This window comes from Panthera tigris, chromosome A2 (assembly GCF_018350195.1).
Source record: "Panthera tigris isolate Pti1 chromosome A2, P.tigris_Pti1_mat1.1, whole genome shotgun sequence".
Classification (NCBI taxonomy): domain Eukaryota; kingdom Metazoa; phylum Chordata; class Mammalia; order Carnivora; family Felidae; genus Panthera; species Panthera tigris.
In genome coordinates, this window is record NC_056661.1 from 25,381,530 (window position 1) to 25,402,057 (window position 20,528).

At 37.3% G+C, this 20,528-nt stretch overlaps 1 protein-coding gene across 12 annotated transcripts in view; it reads right to left on the reverse strand.

Moving 5' to 3' along the window:
- The window catches only part of DNAH12 (dynein axonemal heavy chain 12), a 210,872-nt gene that overhangs the window by 58,554 nt on the left and 131,790 nt on the right, over window positions 1-20,528 (reverse strand). For 11 of the 12 annotated variants that reach the window (XM_042979211.1, XM_042979213.1, XM_042979212.1 and 8 more), the window contains 10 exons: window positions 20,190-20,323; window positions 18,241-18,403; window positions 17,425-17,505; window positions 16,655-16,831; window positions 15,275-15,406; window positions 13,139-13,228; window positions 12,406-12,546; window positions 10,276-10,517; window positions 9,065-9,215; window positions 8,372-8,517 (listed from right to left, as the gene is read on the reverse strand). In XM_042979211.1, the coding sequence (XP_042835145.1) occupies window positions 8,372-8,517; window positions 9,065-9,215; window positions 10,276-10,517; window positions 12,406-12,546; window positions 13,139-13,228; window positions 15,275-15,406; window positions 16,655-16,831; window positions 17,425-17,505; window positions 18,241-18,403; window positions 20,190-20,323 (1,457 nt within the window). The remainder of the gene's footprint in view (window positions 1-8,371; window positions 8,518-9,064; window positions 9,216-10,275; window positions 10,518-12,405; window positions 12,547-13,138; window positions 13,229-15,274; window positions 15,407-16,654; window positions 16,832-17,424; window positions 17,506-18,240; window positions 18,404-20,189; window positions 20,324-20,528) is intronic. The other variant, XM_007084416.3, reaches the window with a different exon arrangement.

Genomic DNA, 20,528 nt, shown 5'->3' on the forward strand with positions numbered 1-20,528 from the left:
TAAGATACCAGCAAATCGAATTCAACGGCATATAAAAAGAATTATTCACCATGATCAAGTGGGATTCATTCCTGGGATGCAGGCCTGGTTCAACATTCGCAAATCAATCAACGTGATACATCACATTAACAAAAAAAAAGAGAAGAACCATATGATCCTGTCAATCGATGCAGAAAAGGCCTTTGACAAAATCCAGCACCCTTTCTTAATAAAAACCCTTGAGAAAGTCGGGATAGAAGGAACATACTTAAACATCATAAAAGCCATTTATGAAAAGCCCACAGCTAACATCATCCTCAACGGGGAAAAACTGAGAGCTTTTTCCCTGAGATCAGGAACACGACAGGGATGCCCACTCTCACCGCTGTTGTTTAACATAGTGCTGGAAGTTCTAGCATCAGCAATCAGACAACAAAAGGAAATCAAAGGCATCAAAATTGGCAAAGATGAAGTCAAGCTTTCGCTTTTTGCAGATGACATGATATGATACATGGAAAATCCGATAGACTGCACCAAAAGTCTGCTAGAACTGATACATGAATTCAGCAAAGTTGCAGGATACAAAATCAATGTACAGAAATCAGTTGCATTCTTATAAACTAACAATGAAGCAACAGAAAGACAAATAAAGAAACTGATCCCATTCACAATTGCACCAAGAAGCATAAAATACCTAGGAATAAATCTAACCAAAGATGTAAAAGATCTGTATGCTGAAAACTATAGAAAGCTTATGAAGGTAATTGAAGAAGATATAAAGAAATGGAAAGACATTCCCTGCTCATGGATTGGAAGAATAAATATTGTCAAAATGTCAATACTACCCAAAGCTATCTACACATTCAATGCAATCCCAATCAAAATTGCACAGCATTCTTCTTGAAACTAGAACAAGCAATCCTAAAATTCATATGGAACCACAAAAGGCCCCGAATAGCGAAAGTAATTTGGAAGAAGAAGACCAAAGCAGGAGGCATCACAATCCCAGACTTTAGCCTCTACTACAAAGCTGTCATCATCAAGACAGCATGGTATTGGCATAAAAACAGACACATAGACCAATGGAATAGAATAGAAACCCCAGAACTAGACCCACAAACGTATGGCCAACTCATCTTTGACAAAGCAGGAAAGAACATTCAATGCAAAAAAGACAGTCTCTTTAACAAATGGTGCTGGGAGAACTGGACAGCAACATGCAGAAGGTTGAAACTAGACCACTTTCTCACACCATTCACAAAAATAAACTCAAAATGGATAAAGGACCTGAATGTGAGACAGGAAACCATCAAAACCTTAGAGGAGAAAGCAGGAAAAGACCTCTCTGACCTCAGCCGTAGCAATCTCTTACTCAGCACATCCCCAAAGGCAAGGGAATTAAAAGCAAAAGTGAATTACTGGGACCTTATGAAGATAAAAAGCTTCTGCACAGCAAAGGAAACAACCAACAAAACTAAAAGGCAACCAACGGAATGGGAAAAGATATTTGCAAATGACATATCAAAGGGCTAGTATCCAAAATCTATAAAGAGCTCACCAAACTCCACACCCGAAAAACAAATAACCCAGTGAAGAAATGGGCAGAAAACATGAATAGACACTTCTCTAAAGAAGACATCCGGATGGCCAACAGGCACATGAAAAGATGTTCAACGTCGCTCCTTATCAGGGAAATACAAATCAAAACCACACTCAGATATCACCTCACGCCAGTCAGAGTGGCCAAAATGAACAAATCAGGAGACTATAGATGCTGGAGAGGATGTGGAGAAACGGGAACCCTCTTGCACTGTTGGTGGGAATGCAAATTGGTGCAGCCGCTCTGGAAAGCAGTGTGGAGGTTCATCAGAAAATTAAAAATAGACCTACCCTATGACCCAGCAGTAGCACTGCTAGGAATTTATCCAAGGGATACAGGAGTACTGATGCATAGGGGCACTTGTACCCCAATGTTTATAGCAGCACTCTCAACAATAGCCAAATTATGGAAAGAGCCTAAATGTCCATCAACTGATGAATGGATAAAGAAATTGTGGTTTATATACACAATGGAATACTACGTGGCAATGAGAAAAAATGAAATATGGCCTTTTGTAGCAACGTGGATGGATCTGGAGAGTGTGATGCTAAGTGAAATAAGCCATACAGAGAAAGACAGATACCATATGGTTTCACTCTTATGTGGATCCTGAGAAACGTAACAGAAACGCATGGGGGAGGGGAAGGAAAAAAAAAAAAAGAGGTTAGAGTGGGAGAGAGCCAAAGCATAAGAGACTGTTAAAAACTGAGAACAAACTGAGGGTTGATGGGGGGTGGGAGGGAAGGTAGGGTGGGTGATGGGTATTGAGGAGGGCACCTTTTGGGATGAGCACTGGGTGTTGTATGGAAACCAATTTGACAGTAAATTTCATATATTAAAAAAATAAAAAATAAATAAATAAATTAAAAAAAAAAGAAAGAAAGAAAGAGCCCAAATGTCCATTGACTCATGAATGGATAAAGAAGATGTGGAATATTACTCAGCCATCAAAAAGAATGAAATCTTGCCATTTGCAATGACATGGATAGAGTTAGAGTATATTATGCTAAGCAAAATAAGTCAGAGAAAGACAAATACTATATGATTTCACTCATAAGTGGAATTTAAGAAAAAAAAACAGATGGGGGAAAACAAAGAGAGACAAACCAAGAAACAGATTCTTAACTATAGAAAACGAACTGAGGGTTACTGGAGGGGAGCTGAGTGAAGGGTTAAATAGGTGATGAGGATTAAGGAGGGCATTTGTTGTGATGAGCATTAGGTGTTGTATGTAAGTAAGGAATCGCCAAATCCTATACCTGAAACTAATATTACACTGTATGTTAACTAACTGAATTTAAATAAAAACTTGAAAAAGAAAAAAAAAGACAGAACAATCCAATTATTAGCTGACTGGTTGTTTTCATTCCCAGCTCAAATTGTGCTGAAATCCTATTAAAAATACAAAAAGGTCCAGATACTAGTTAAAATTTACTTTTGCTATCACAGCAAATAGTGGAAAAGTGTTCTGGAAATGAGAAAGTTATTTTGCATACAACTGCTTAAAATTTTTTTTTATGTTTACTTATTTTTAAGAGCAAGAGAGAGCATGAGGAGAGGGGCAGAGAGAGGGGAGGGGCAGAGAGAGGGGAGGGGCAGAGAGAGGGGAGAGGCAGAGAGAGGGGAGAGGCAGAGAGAGGGGAGGGGCAAGAGAGGGGGGAAACACAGAATCTGAAGCAGGCTCCAAGCTCTGAGCTGTCAGCACAGAGCCCGACACGGGGCTCGAACTCACAGAATGTGCGATCATGACCTGAGCCAAAGTTGGACGCTTAACCAACTGAGCCACCCAGGCACCCCAGCATACAACTGCTTAAAAATGGACTAGATGCTCTTAGTACTTTTCAAGGTCCTGTTTGAAGGAATTGGTTTTCATTTTTATATATCCTTATCATTGGAAAAATATAGTATTGTTGACTCCCTTTCAATAAGTAACAATTTTTGTAAATTAACACTTAATACTAATCAACGTTTTTGTTAATACATAAATTAATGTTCTTGGTAATACAGTAGAGATTGTTGTTTATTATAAAAGAAATCCGGGGTGGGGCGCCTGGGTGGCTCAGTCGGTTGGGCGGCCGACTTCGGCTCAGGTCATGATCTCACGGTCCGTGAGTTCGAGCCCCGCGTCAGGCTCGGTGCTGACAGCTCAGAGCCTGGAGCCTGTTTCAGATTCTGTGTCTCCCTCTCTCTGACCCTCCCCCGTTCATGCTTTGTCTCTCTCTCTCTCTCTCAAAATAAATAAACGTTAAAAAAAAAAATTAAAAAAAAAAAAAGAAATCTGGGGTGCCTGCGTTGCTCAGTTGGCTAAGCGTCTGACTTAGACTCAGGTCAGTATCTCATATTCTGTGAGTTCGAGCCCAGCATTGGGCTCTGTGCTGACAGCTCAGAGCCTGGAACCTGCTTTGGATTCTGTGTCTCCCTCTCTCTTTGCCCCTCCCCTGCTCATGCTCTGTCTCAAAAATAAACAAACATTTTAAAAGTTTTTTAAAAAACACCAGGAATCCAATTCCAACTTAATACACTCTTATGTATTACATACATAAGTGGAAAACTGAGCTGTATCCAGAGAGACAAGACCTTGCCATAGCATTTGTATTTCAAGCATACCTTACTGTAGGTATGACAGTATGCTAGCCTACATTTGAGATCTTTGGGCAGTCTGAATTAAAAAGCATTATCCATGTATGCTTCTGACAGAGGAAGTAATTTGGGGCAAATAAAAGCATTGCTGTTAAGTAGCCAGAACGATGTGTTAATAAAGCAGCAAAGTATTTTCACTGTGGTTAAAAAGTAAGCAAAGTCAGATTTTGAGGTATAGACACTAAAATGAGGAATTTGAAGATGATAATTAGTTTTAAAAATTAATATTTATTGAGCACTTATTTGTACTGGGCACTTTCTCACAACATTTCTATGAGGTAGGTGTTATTATTATCCCCATTTACAGGAGGGGCACCTAAGGCATTGAGAGGTCAAGTAAGTTACCAAAATCTCAAGACAGAAAGTGACAGGGGAAAATTTGAATTCGCCTATCCCGACACTGGAATCTGTACTGCTGTGACCACTGCACAATATTATAAACAGATAAACCTCTAGAAATCATGAACAAGCACAATAAGGATTAATTATAAACCATAGTTCTCACTGAGTGAGTGGCTAAATAATAAAAAAAAAAAAATCCTCCTGCTACCTAGTACTGGTAGATAAAATAGGGCATTTGAAAAATACATAGGTGACATACATACATAATACATAAACATACACAGGGAAAAACACAGAAACACAGGCAAAACTGAATTCCAGAATAATATGTATGGGAGCTGAAATGACAGCTAGCCTTGGGGAGACTGTCAGTTCTAATAAACAAGGGGGTCCTTGAGTCCATATATGGCAGGAAGCTAGAACCGAGACCCATGTATTAAGCTTAAACCCATAAAAGGCTTAGTGAAATCACAGAAAAAAATCTATGCATAAGGAGACAGGAAGGTAGTGTTTTTATTCCAGTTTTACCTCCAGCTGGGAAAATGTCCCCTGAGAATCTGTAACCATTGGTCTATATTTCATGCCAGAATTCAGCTGTCATAGGAAGGAGGGACAGAAAGGTGAAAAAGTCCTACCCTTGAAGGACCACATGAACAAGGATTTTCTAAGACCGAGTAAGAATCAAAATTACAGAGAACTCCCACTTTGCCCCATAACAACCCAACATGGTACACAAAAGAACAGCAATCCACCTCCAGGGAAAAAGCAAAAATGGAGAGGCACACTTTCTGTGCCATGGGCATTCACAAACAGATGAAAGCTGAAGACAAAACTAACACAGATTAAAAACACTCCAGAACTCTAACCCTCATTCTAAGCATCGACCCATGGCTAGATTAATTTAAAGTTTTTGGTCTTCTGAACTTTATCTGAGCAACAAAACCCAAACCCAGCGCATCTCATGATTAGGCTGACTCAAATCTCTGTACTAATGTCATGGTAGAAAAAGAGGAATGCTCATCTCCAGTAGTTAATACTGTTTAGCTCAGTCCCCATTGTTAGACCCATGATATCTGGCATTCAAGCAAATATTATGAGATACTTAAATAAGCAGGTAAAAAAATGTCTAAACATTCTCAGGAGACAAAGAAATTAACAGAAACAGACTCACAGAGGACATAAATGTTGGAAATATTAGACAAGAAATTTAACAATAACTGTGATTAAAATGTAAAAGAGTTACTGGAAAAGGTGGATAACATGCCTAAAGAGAAGATCTTCATCAGAGAGATGAAATTATAAGAAAGAGTTAAATGGAAACACTAGAAATAGACAAATATGATGTCAAATCTAAATATTTCCTTTCATGGGCTGTATGTAGTGGACTCAGCAGAACCAGACAGTTTTATAGAAGTTACCTAGACTGAAACTCAAAAAGAAAAGAGGGGCTAAAACCAAAACAGAGCATCCCATAGCTTTGGGACAATATCAAAAAGACTTACAAACATAAGTAATCCCAGAGATAAGAGAGAGAGAAAATGAAATAGATCTGAGAAACTCAGAGAACTTCAGAAAGAATACCAAGATGAACTCTCTCTCTCTCTCTTTCTCTCTCAATGTAGGAAAAAAGCCTCTGTGGCCACTTATATTGGTGACATCAAGGGTGACAGCCATAGATGACTATACTGGGCTCAAGCGGCAAGAAGCAAAGTCTGAGCTATGAGGAAGGAGATTAATCCTTGAAAAGTACCCAATCCATGACCAGCTATTCTGCAAATAACAGGTAAAAAGGGTAACTCCATTAGAAAATTACTTTATTAGAAAAGTCAACTTTCTGCCAGAAAATGACAGATTGTTTTCCTCAATTTACATACAACCCCGAAATCTCTAGTTTCCTTGAATTTCAATTAAGACATAGATATACCAACAGCATTTTCTGAATTACAATTTAAAAAATCTGAATAACCACTCATGCATTGAAAAGAGTTCTAAAACAGAACTATAAAGACTTGGGGTCTAATATTCTGTTAAGTAGAATTTTCCCTGCTCTGCCAGAGAACACATGTTTTTAATAACTATACTTTCTCAGCTTATAATACATTTACTAATTTGTCTAGAAGTTTCAACCTAAGGATGTTCATGCTCAAGTAAACTTTGAGTGGATAAACACCAAAAAAATGATCACTCACATCCTTATTTTGTTAAAACAATACTGTCAACGTAAAGCAGACTTAGATGTCTTGAAGTATCTAGTAGGGTTTCCAAAGAATATAACAAACAGTAACTCAGACTTTCACAATGTAAGATTTCCTTATACGTATACCTCATATTCCACAAGATGACTGAAATTTCCCTTACAGTTTTAAAGGTAGTAAATGTGATATCCTATCCCACATTTCACTTAACATAGTAATCAAGAACAAGGATTTGGAAGTTAAATTGTCTGGGTTAAAATTCTGGCTCCACCATTTACTAGTTCAGTTATCTTACTAAATTTCAAATTATTAAATCACTCTGGGCCTCAATTTCTCATCTGTAAGATGGAATAATAATAATGTCAATTCATAGGAATTTGTGAGAATACAGGACACTTACAGCAGTACCTCATGAATATAAGAGCTCAACAGTATTTATCACAGTATGTTTGAGATATAGTCCCATGAAAAGACTAAAAGTGAAATGATAACATGAATAAATAATCATTTATAGGAAATGAATTCTCAGATATGAATTCTTGTTCAAGTTTTGCAAAGTGAGATAAATAAAAGGATAATAAAACCATTTGAAAAGTTGATATAGTTATTACACTATCAATGATAGCAATTGAAAAAAGATATCCATGAAGTGGCACAAATTATCAAGTTATAGTATCTTAAAAACAGGTAGAAATGCCCAGTAAAAATAAATACATTTAATAGCCAAAACTCCAAAGAGCCGAGGTGTCCATCAACAGGAGAATGCATGGTGATATAGTCATATGATGGAATATTACTCAGCAACAAAAAAAATAGGAATGTTATGCTTTGTGGAAGAAGCCTTACACAAGAGTACCTACAGTATGTTCTGTTTATATGAAGTTCTAGAACAGGCAAAACTAGCCTGTGGTGGAAGATAATCAGAATAATTTCCTACTGTGGAGTGAGAGTGGAGATTTACTGGGAAGGGACATAAGAGAACTTCCTGGATGTTAGTCATGTGCTGTATCTGTACCAAGTGTACATTTTTGTTGGAACTCATTGAATGGTATACTTAAGTCTTGTGTATTCCATTGTACATAAATTTTACCTCAAAAAAAAAAAAAATGGGGGACCTGGGTGGCTCAGTCGGTTAAGTGTCTTACTCTTGATTTCGGCTCAGGTCATGATCTCACAATTGTGGGAGCGAACCCTGCATTGGGTTCTGCACTGAACTCCACATGGAGCCTGCTTGGAATTCTCTCTCTCCCTCTCTCTCTGTTCCTCCCCCACTCTCTCTGTTTCTCTCTTTCTCAAAATAAATAAACATTAAAAAAAAAGAAAGAAAAACAAACAAAAACAACTTAAGTTAATGATATGCATGCTGAAGCATTCGGGGTAGGGGGGGGAGTATAACCGTATCTGCAACTTATGTTGAAAGGTAGAAACAGGATGAGTTGGAGGATGGATGGAGTGATAGATAAACATGTGATAAAGCAGCAAGAATAATAAACTGTCAATTGTAGAATCTAGGAGGTGGCAGTTATGTAGGTACTTACTTTAAAATCCTGTCAACTTTTCTCCATGTTTAATTACTTTCAAATAAAATCATTGAAAAATACTTTATGCTCCTTACCAACGCCTGGAGTTATTAACAATCACTCCATTATCTATTGAGAAAGTATCTGTTGGCAGTCCAGCTATGTTCCAGGCTCTAATTTTTACTGGATCACCCAGAGTCTTACTCAATGAGAACTCCTCTGAACATGGAATTCTTTTCTTCTGTAAGAAATAAACAAATATCTAATGTTTCCCTTATTCTTGCTGGTTGAAATATTTTTAAAATTATTGATTTGTCAGGGCGCCTGGGTGGCTCAGTCGGTTAAGCGTCCGACTTCAGCTCAGGTCACGATCTTGCGGTCCGTGAGTTCGAGCCCCGCGTCGAGCTCTGGGCTGATGGCTCAGAGCCTGGAGCCTGTTTCCGATTCTGTGTCTCCCTCTCTCTCTCTGCCCCTCCCCCGTTCATGCTCTGTCTCTCTCTGTCTCAAAAATAAATAAACTTAAAAAAAAAAAAAGATGCTGAGGATTCAACTCAGTTTAAAAAAAATTATTGATTTGTCATTAGATATTATTTAATGACTCTAAAAAATAGAAAAAGCTGCAAGTTGGACAATGAAAGCATTTTACTGATCAAACAAGAAGCAAAGAACAAGACCCCATACTTCCAGCTATTTCTTCCCTTCTTCATTTTTATTACCATCTTTTTCTCCACGATACCCCAACACATACTTTGCATGTTCAAAAAGACACTCATGAAATATGAAACCACTACCTTGCACAACATACTCCAATCTTCTGTACATGTTTGTCGAAAGCCAGAAGTGAAAGCACCAAGATAGGCTATTACTCCTGCTGATACTAAGACGTCACCAGTCAAATTTTCATATATCACCTGAAGGTCATCTGCAGCTTGAGACCATCTGTGAGATCAACCAAAGGCAAAACAGCCTCACTATAGAGAATGATGGAAGACAGCATTTGAAAGGGTAAGGGGCTTCTAGTCCAAACTCTACAACAAAAAGTCATGAAATGTTGGACTTTTGCTTATCTCTACAAAATGAGGAGGCTAGGTCCCTTCTAGTTCTGACAATGCTATAATCTATATCTACGCAATATGAATGACAATCCACCTTTCATTATTAGATTACTAGGCATTTCTTGCAGAACTTGACCCTTCAGAATAAACAAGAACAAAAATAAAAACAGGACAGCATTTTGTCTAATAATTTTCTCCGGGATGATTTGGTCTAGAAGCCCTGTTATTTGTTTCAGTATTTATTGTTAGTCTGTAAAACACAAAAACATTTGTAATTCATTACCAAAAAATACATTTAAGTTGTATACTATTGTTTAGGTATACTATTGTTTAAGTGGCATACTATTGTTAAGGTTGTTTTTTTTTTTTTCCGTTTAATGAAGCTTTACAGTAAAAAAGTGCGTTTCAAAACCACCTAATCTGCACTACAAAATACTGTCAAAGGCCTATTACCTTATCACGCAATTCATTCAACATATAGAATTAATAAGTGAGATAGTTGGCTGGTCAGTACGAATAAATAGATTAGAATAAAGCTAACTGGTTTAGTTAGATCAATCCAGTTATATCTTCTTTGAAATAAATTTCAAGAAAGTGAGCCATATGTCTACTACAAACATATTATAATAAAGTTTGAACACACATAAGATCGGAAAAAAATTATATAATGATGACCCATATACTCACCACTTAGATTAAAAGTGATCATTTTTAATCTAGCAAACCTTATTTTGCTAATTTAAAAAAAAGCATTTAGAAAGAAGTTGCAAACACCATCCTTGACATTAATATATTGTTTGGAGAAGCCTGGCCAAGTGCCTTGTAGAATGCCCCACATTCTAAACCAGCCATTTACAAATCAGTAATCACAATAAATACCCAAAGAAAGTAACATATACATGCCTGACTTTCTAAAATACTGTTCAAGTGAGCAGAAATCTGACCTTGATTTTTCTCCACCCAGTCCTCCAATTAGTTTTGAGGCTCTTTCTAGTTTCTTAGCGCAGAGTTCCACCTGATCTTCTAAACGAGCCTTTTCCTCAGTTTTCTCCATAAATGTTCTTTGTAAATTTTCCACATGATGTTCTACTTCTGCCAGTTCTGCTCTCTTCTGATTCAAAAGCTCCATGGTCTCAGCTAGGGACTTCTGAGCTTCTGCTAAGCGGGCTTTCTTAGGAGCTACTACCTGTTTGGGAACAATGCATGTAGGCACGATGTGTGCTATGTAAAACAGACACCTAAATAACCCTTTACAGATACTACGGGTTAAAAGTTGATTAATTATTATTAGAAATACATTTGTTACTTATAATAATAAATTATGCAAAATAAGCATTTTGCCTTAAATCTTATGTATTTTTTACCCAAATAAAGTAAAATATATTTATATGTCATATAAAACATATAAATCATTCTGGACTAGCAAATGATCATCTATAAAATAGATGAATTATTCTGGACCAACAATATGTTAGAATATGTAGCGAAACCAGTACAATACGTAGCAAAATGTCTCAAAAGAATGAGAAGTTGCCATTCAACTGTTGCCAAAAACACAGGAAAACACATGTAACGGAGATTATAAATATTTAAAATATATAAATATGCCTCTGTGTGTGTGTGTGTGTGTGTGTGTGTGTGTGTGTGTGTGGCATTTTCAAGTCTGTAGTCTTTTTCCCAGTTGGCTGAGGCATACATTTGCCTTGGAGGGATTAAGACTATGATAACAGGTACAAAGAGAAAGCAAGCCTTGATGTTCAGTTTCACTACCAAAACAAACTTTTCCTCAACAAGTCTTGAAAAGCCACACTTTATTGAGAGAAAGGGGATTTTCTAAAGTTCTTATCCTATTATGCTCATTAGTATATCAAGAATGGGGTTTGGCCAACTTGATCGTGGAGTGTATTTTAAACCATGGGGAAAAAGAATTTAGAAGATGACCAAAAAGACTATATGCCAGTTTGAAAGAAGGAAGTTCTGTATCTTCTGGTTCATTGCCATGAACAAAGCTGATGGCAAAGAGGGAGGGAGGAGGCAGGGATCAGACACCAAATGTCCTGTTTTCTCTCCTTTGGGCTGAAATCCCGGAATGTGTTAAATAAATAGAGAGAAAGCAGGCAGCTCCACTTTCTACTTTTGACTCCAGAGGAGACCTTCCTGAATATCTCCCTCCAACCCTTCCCTAACAACATGGGACAGCTGCATCAGAACTGAAATGGCAGTGTAGTGTAAATGCCTTGCCTTCTCTGCCTTATGCCACATGCCTTGGGAGATGGGTGGAGATGAGCTAGGTTGAGAGCTCAAAATTTGCAATGGGGACCTCTCCCCACGATGCTCAATGAAGAATATCCCAGATAAAACTAATTTCTTTTCCTTTGACAAGTCTACGCCCCTGAAACTAACAATCAAAATCCCTACCTCTCCACAGGCACATGTGTATGTTTCTAAACTGTGACAGCTTGATCATTTATTCTATACCCTGAGGTTATTCTAAACACTTGCTACCATGTATTTTTCCCTGACATTTTATTTGTATTTCCTGCTTCCCTCAGTAGAATTCTGCAAGCTACAGAGGGCAAGGCCAGTGTTTCCCTGGTCCTTTGCTAGCCAAAGTTACAAAGTGTTTTTAACCATTCTCCATAAAAGGTTCCCTATCAATGCATGCCATTGCTTCAGGGCAACTTTCCATGCTCTACCTCTTAACTTTACTGCACCTTCCTACTTTTGACCCCTTGAATCAGCTTTTTAATCTGCCACTTTGCCCTTGATGTTTTGTTTTCTTTGCTCCTGAAACTCTAATTCTTTTATGCCCTAAGTCTCTATAGCTATAGGTCAGTCTGGCCAATTCACCCCTGTTCCCACAGTGCTACCACTCACACTAGCCCTGGCAAGGTTATGTCACACACAAGTATTCTCTTCATCTACTAGATACTTAACATCTGGCGTTTGTGCTGTAGCAAGACAAATTCTTGCTGGTATCATTTCTAGAAACTTCTTAACTTGTCAATATAGGCATAGATTTTAATTTCTGGGAATATTTCAAGACAAAATGAATGTACTGATCCTCAAAATACCTTTGCAACTCTGTCATACACTTCCATAGCCATGATCCACTTACACAGACCCTCAGCAGCAGAAGAAGCTTTCGCAATCTTAGAAGGGTCAAATTCAGGGTTTGTTAGGTACTCGCCACGTATCTTCTGCATAACAGTCACCTATACAGCAAGCATTTAGATCTTAAAATTTCAACATGTATCATACAATCATAAGATGAAAAAATAATCATGCACAGCAAAAAATTGGGTAAGAAAGTTATGTTGTCTTTAAAAACCAAGGTCAAGTATTGTAGCAGAAACACAAGTCATATTTGTGAGCAAAATATGCAAGATTATAGACATCGAGGCAAGATGTTTCCTCTAAAAAAAGTTAAGACTTTTGGAGATTGGAAAGATATATGGAAAAAGGAGAAAAGAATAATTAGACATAAATAAATACAAGTTTGGATGGAAAAGTGCACTATACTTTTTTATCTCACATACACTTGTGTTTCAGATTTATTAAACTATTCTAAGAAGACAGAGACTTGTTTCATGTTAATAATACACTAAAATAGTAACTTATTAAATGACTTTCAATGGTCTGAAGCAGCAGTTTTATGCATTATGAGAATTCATAAGAAAGTCAATAATTCCTTCATTCTTTTAATCTTAAATATGGACCATCCTCTTATGTTTTATATAACATTGCATAATGTTAAAGATCTTATACATCTTGGCAAAGTTATACAAAAAAATCAATGAAACTCACTGGAATGTTGTCCTTGTCATATTCTCTCAACTCTCTTAAGAAATTCATATCTCCCAGAAGCTTTTTGCTAGGTCCCCAGTAATCTAATATCTATAAATAAAATTTATGGAAACGTATTAAATGTACAATTAAAGATGCTCAATATAAATTTTTCTTCTTGAAGTTTAAGCTGTATTATCCAGAGAAACCATACGCTTTCAAAATATCAACTTACATCTCTTTGGAAATAAAGAGACTCCTCTCTCCAAGAACATATTGAACATATCAAACATTTAAAATATGAACATGTATTTATACATTGAATTTATTATAAAAAAGTGAACATTTAAAGGGCAAATGATGCAATTATTTCTCTTTAGGAAATGTAAAAGCAACTAGCATAAACACCATCAGAATTTCATATAAGAAAATGTATTTTTTTTATTTCCAGTTTTGTTTTCCTTTACTCTTGATTCTTTCAAACCAGAAAAGTAGTGCTATTGACTGACAATTGTGTCCTCCCCCATCAAAATTCGTATGTTGAAACATAATCCCCAGCGTGATGGTATTTGGAGGTGGGATTGTGGGGAGGTGATTAGGTCACGAATGGGGTTAGTGTCCTTATAAAAGATTCCTCAGAAAGCTCCCTCCTACTTCTGCCATGTGAAAAGCAAACCATCTATAAAGCAGAAAGTGGGCCTTCCACCAGACACTGAATCTACTGGAGCCTTGGTCTCAGAATTCCCAGCCTCCAGAACTACGAGAAGTAAATATAAGCCACCCCAGTGTATGGTAATTTGTAAGAGCAGCCCAAATGGACTAAGACAGGTAGCAAACATTTTTCTTATAGATGACTGCCTCACCCACCTAGGCTCCCCAAGTGAGATAAAGAAGAGTAAGAAGGAAAAGATTACACATCACTCCGCCAGTTCTAGGATAAAGCACATAGTGCTTGTGCTGGCAAAGATGTTAAGTAAGTAGCTCACCATCCTTTTTCCTAATTCCAGAATCCTGATAGGTAGGGTTGTAAGTGTGTATATAAATGAGAATAACTTGGTAAAGTAAGAAGCTATTTATTTTCTATTATGCATGTACACACACATCCCAATTCCCCAATTCAGGAATTGAAACCTAGGTACTATAAATAAGCCTGAAAAGAAAATAAGTCCATAGATTTAGTTTAGGATGGATGTTATGCCTTCCTTTTTAAGGGCTATAACCTTGACTAATAATCATAATAACAACAGCTAACATATGGGGTGCCTGGGTGGCTCAGTCGGTTAAGTGTCTGACTTCGGCTCAGGTCAAGATCTCACAGTCCGTGAGTTCAAGCCCCATGTCGGGCTCTGTGCTGACCGCTCAGAGCCTGCAGCCTGCTTCAGATTCTGTGTCTTCCTCTCTCTCTGCCCCTCCCCCACTCATACTCTCTCAAAAATAAAAACATTAAAAAAAAACCAGCTAACATCTATTGCAAACTTATTGTTTATAAGGCTTTATACATAAGAACTTTATATTATCTATATGTATAATCTATATGTATCTACCTGTATGTATAATCTGTATGTATCTATCCATATGTGTAATCGAATCCTCACATTAACTTTGTGCAGCAGGTACTATAATAATCCTCCAGCAGGTACTATAATAATTATGTACTATAATAATTCCACAAAGGTTAATTAAGTATCTTGCCCAAGGTCACATGGCTGGCAGGACAGGATTTTTGAATACAGACATTCTGGTTGTAGAACACATGCTTTGAACAACTTCACTATATTGCTTAACTCAGCAGAATTTTTTGAATGCTCTGAAATAACACCTATGTGGTTATAGAGAAAGTTCCTGAGAATCTTAGCTGGAAACATCTCACAAATCTCAGTGTTTATTTAATCCCACCCTGTGATAACAGGTAACGCTGCACAGACAGAAAAAGAAACAGAAGCAATTGGAAGCACATTTTTCTGAGGCTGTACTGCCTTCGCTTTACCCTGGAATACATGCAGATAGTGTTTTCCATACTTTCTTCTGAATCTGTCCAATCTGGAAAACGAGGTTTCTTTCCTGAACTGGATACTGTTGACATTTAATTTGATAATAGTTACTGCAAGGTGTTATGTATAATCATGAATATGATTTAGATTTGTGTCTAGTTATTACCTTGCCTCCAGTTCCTGAAGGATCTGAAATTTTTTCTGGTTTTATATCTTTCATGACACAGATAGCAGCCATAACTAATTTAACACCAGACGGAGGGTTCTTCATTGATTTCACAATTGTAATGTCAGCTGGCTAAATTGAAAGAGAACAGAGTACCCTCAGAGTACTTTATTTTTAAGTAACGAGAATTTAAAAAAATAATGTTGGAGAATAACATCAATTATGTTGGAAATTAATTGATTTACCGTAATTTCCAACAATTATGTTAGAACATAGCATTTTAATTTGAAATTATAACTGGTTTTGGCTTTGCATAATTATAAAATAATTAATAAAAGAGAATTTAAATTCAACACAGATTAAGACCAATGGTTCTCAAATGTTTGGGAGTTCATAGATCCTCATGAGAATATTGACACCTATGAAGCCTCCAGAAATATTTTTGCACGTATACAAAAAATTTGCATACAATCATATAACAAGCCCATACACTGAGCCCAGGTTAAGAACACTAAGTTAGATAAAGACTTAATTCTATATTTGCTTATATATTAGTTTTACCAAAAAACTGAAGTAGAGGTAGACCCTAATTTAAACTTGTTTTCTAAAAAGACATATATTGTTATGACAGACACAATAGATCCACATACATATCATCCATTCCAATATCCTTCTGACATTCTTTGCATTGCTGGAAAGCTAACAACTATATATATCTTAGTTCCTCATAAACTGGAGCTGTGGGTGGTCATTGGGTTCTGCCATAGATCACCTGAATGATACCAGAGTTCTGACTAAATAAACAGGGCGATGGGCAGGGTGTGAGGCACCTCGTTTGCTGATAGAGATTACAGTGGAGGCTCTGGAGTGTGGCTCTGCAGGCTTCTGACTCAGAGGGATCTTTCCTCTGGTAGGCCATTTCAGTTTGTCTTTGGGAGTCATTCCTGGCAGTTCAGCCTTGGATCTCTTTCTTCAGCTCTTCCAATACTTGTGTAATCCATTTACAGAATTCTCTAAGGAATCCTTTAAGGAATCCCTGTCTGCTTGTATTAAATAGAGACAGTTCTCTACCCTGCAACTGCAACCTAACTCATATAGCCTGATACCAGGAACAGTACAAGGCTACAGACTCTCAGTGAAAAGGGAACCTAATATCAATGATATTAATCGGCGAGGTTTGAAGGCATCATGAATCCTCTGAGTTTCAGAGGATGGAGTGCTAAGAGTCCTTGGCACACAGTGATAAACAGTTACTTAAATTAATGCTCGTGGTCATCTAGAGTGAAGTGCCACCCACCGGAACAGAGCCACACCTAATGAAACAGGGACCTGTGACCTAGTTTGTCGATGAAACGCAAGGTAGTGAATTCAAATACTTGCCTTGAGTGTATCCAGGGCAGACAGGGCTGCTTCCAAGGCTGGAATTGCCTCAGCCAGGTCACTCTCACACTCGTTTTTCAGAGCTTGGGCTTCCTCAGCCTTGCCACTGGCTATCTCTTCATCTAATTTCACAAACTTTCTTTTTGCTTCCACTTGTGCAGACTCTATCTCGATAATCTAAAGAAAGAAAAAAACAAAGACAATTCCTCCAACATCCTATTGCTTTCTCCTTCCTAAAGGCAAAAGAATGTTTGGAGATTAGGGAATTCAACATATCATGTTGAAGGGCAGGAGGTCCCAGGATAGAATGAGAAGAAATGCGAATACATGGGACCTAATGGGATAATGGGCTTCCCGCTTCCTTTCAAAATCAACAGAACTCATGTGGGACTCCAGAAGATAGCCAGGCAGTAGAAAAGGGTAAGTCCCCTAAGATCTAGTGGTGTAGTGGCAAAAAATTAAGGCATATTTTCAAGGCTAATTTTACACATTTCAATTGTCATCTGACATCAATTTTTAAAAACTCACGATAGGGACACCTGGGTGGCTTCGTCGGTTAAGTGTCTGACTTCAGCTCAGGTCATGATCTCACGGTTCGTGGGTTCGAGTCCTGCATTGGGCTCTGTGCTGACAGCTCAGAGTCTGGAGCCTGCTTCAGATTCTGAGTCTCCCTCCCTCTCTGCTCCTCCCCTCCTCGTGCTCTGTCTCTCTCTCTCTCAAAAAATAAACATTAAAAATAAATAAAAAATTAAAAACTCAGGATACTCTACCTGCATCATATGTGCATTTTCAATTTTAGCTTCTTCCAATTTGGGCTGTAATTGAACAAGCTCCATTTTCATTTCTCCAACCTAAACAGACAATTTCTCATTAAGTTTTCATAGCTACAAGAGCTACGGAAGCTAGCCACAAAAAATTGAAACATAAAGCGCATCATACAGCATTAGGGCCAGCAAACCTTAACTTTTTCCCTCACTTATTTATATGATAAACAAAGCCATGCCAGTTTTCTTCACAACAGACTTTATCTTCCTCACGTATATGACAGGGCTGTGAGAGAATGCGGTTGTCATGGAAGAAATGCAGATAGAAAAAAGGTGGCAGGGTGGAGTGTCCCTATTATATGATGCATGGTATACAGTGCATATGAATCACCCAAACCTGTATTGCTTGCAGTGAACTAATGCTAGTATTACTAGCACTTGACTTATTTTAAAAAATCGTATATTTAATAAAACCTTATATTACAATAAAAAAAAGGAAACTCAGACTTCCTGTATTCTCTCCAAATGCCAAAAAATTAAGAATAAAACAGGACTATTTAAGTCTGTATTTGAGTCTGGGAAACTTAGTGAATTTCTCTAAAACTGACTTTAACTCGTTTGTAAAATGAGGATCATTAGTGTCTACCTCACTGAGTGGTTATGAGGAATAACTGAAGGAATGTGTGTGAGGCACATAACACAATGCCTGGCACATAATGTATTCTTGATAAATTGTAACTCTTTGTTATTTGTGATTTCTTATATTTCCCAATGAAAAATTATAATTATATATTACCGTTGTGAGCAGCTCATCAAATTTACCTGAGACTCGGCAAAAGCTAATTTGTCAAGCCCATTCACATATCGCTGTTTTGCTTCCATGACAGCTTGTCGCCTCTTAGTCAAAAGCTGTCGAAATGAGGCAATAAGTTCGAGGTAAGAAGTAGCAGTAACATAGTTATGCCGTCCTAACTGCTGCAAGAACCTAAGAGAGACAGATAACATATCTTACTCCAAAGAAATGAGTTGCACAGAGTAAGAAGTGCATTCAACAAAGCATCAACAACAAACTTATAAGAATAAAGGTTAATTTCATTCAGAAGCTGCTGAGTTCTTAAACTTTATAACATTCTAAGAATTCTCCACATAAGCATGCCCTGATTTCTTATCTGCAAAATATCAAATAGCAATGATGTATTTAAAAAGCACAAATCACCAAAGATGGGTATCAAAGGTGAGCAAGAACAAGAAAGATACAGGCCTTTTTATATGTGTCATAAGCTAGGAGGAACTAGCACTGTAAGGGACTCAAGATACTGTGTAAGGTAGGGAAGTGTCATAGGGAGAGGTGTTGCAGATAGGATAGCAAGGACGAGTCCCCATTCCTTGCACAAAGTGTTGTCACTTTGGCTGAGTGGAGTATGGCCAGAAGCGTAAAACTACTACACATAACACATGGAAACAATGGAAGCAACATTGTTTCATGGCAAGTACACAGAGTAGAGCCCACTGCTTGGTGCACCCGTCCAATCCAACTATGCCCCGAGGCTGTATGATTCTGGATAGACAATATACTATGAGCGCTTGGCTTTACATACTTCTGAAATGAGGGTGTCAGAGATGAACAGAGATGAAATAGATACTTCTGAGTTATCCACAGCCCACCACCCCTCTTCCCTTTTCTGAAAACTTCCATCCAGTGCTCCATCAGCAATGTTTGTTCTCTGAAACCTGCCACTTTAACCACAGCTGATTAGACTAGGGTTGGGCACTGGACACAAATGAGGCTTATCACATTTTGGGATAAATTTAGAACAGGGAGCTGGAAACAGCCAATCTGCCTGCCTGTTGGTGGAATTGCAAGAAGTAAACTTGAGAATCAAGAGGCAGACAATTTCCTCCACATGCAAGGAGATGTAGAAAACTCAGTCTGCCAAATACATATGATCTCATTTATATATTTATATGTGGAACCTAAAGAAGAAGGAGGAAGAAGGGGAGGAGGAGGAGGAGGAGGAGGAGAACTAGAACTCATAGACATGGAGAATAAACTAGTGGTTCCAGAGGCAGAGGGTAGGGGGTGGGGGAAATGGATGAATGTGGTCAAAAGATACAAACTTCCAATTACAAGGTTAATAAGTTCTGGGGATGTCATGTGCCCTATGGTAACTATGGTTAACAATACTGTATTATGTGTTTGAAACTTGCTAAGAGAGTAGATTTTAAAAGTTCTCATCACAAGAAAAAAATTGAGAAGAATGTTAACTAAACTTATTGTAGTAATAATTTCACATTATATACATATATCAAATCATTAGGCTGTACCTGTTAAATTTATATAATGTTATGTCAATAATGTCAATAAAACTGGAAAAAAAGTCAAATAAATGCAAAAAAAAGAAAAAGAAGGAAAATACAGTCTACAAAGAGAAAGAATCAGAAAAGGGAGGCAAAATAGGATGAGAAACAGAGAAAAGATATTTCTGGGTTTAGGATGACTTTCTAACTCTTGTTTCCAGTATATCTGTGATCCAGCTGTATTCTTTTTCTTAAGCTTTGTGGGATACCCTTGTATCTTTATAATAAATTCTCCCCTTTTCCTTAAACCTAGATTAAGTAGTTTTCTATTCTATTGCAAGCTGATATCTTAATTAAATGATCAGAAATGTTTAGAAGACATAGAAATCCTATTGAAATTTTGAGCTTTTCACAGAGAGACACATGTTAAAATATAAGGCATTATTGTCATTTTAAAATTTATTAATATTAACCTTTCTGAAAGATCCATAATGGTAGTGTGAAAGTGTTTGCAGATTGGAACTATCTCTCGTCTTTCAACCTCAGTAAGCTCCAGCGTTTCTAAGAATTTCATAGCTACAAGTTCAAGGGCATCTTCAGGCCATGGCTAAAAATAAGAAAAAGAAAAACTTAAGACATTTAAGATGGGTAGTCCCACTCCAACTATGTAAGTGTCTTCCTGGATGAAAAGAATTTGGGGTTAAGAAAATTAAAACCTTAATTGGAAAAATAGAATTAGGTGGACTGAGGTCACAACTAAATCTATGAAAGAGTTTATAATTAAAGAGCAAATATAAAGGAAGCGTCAATGG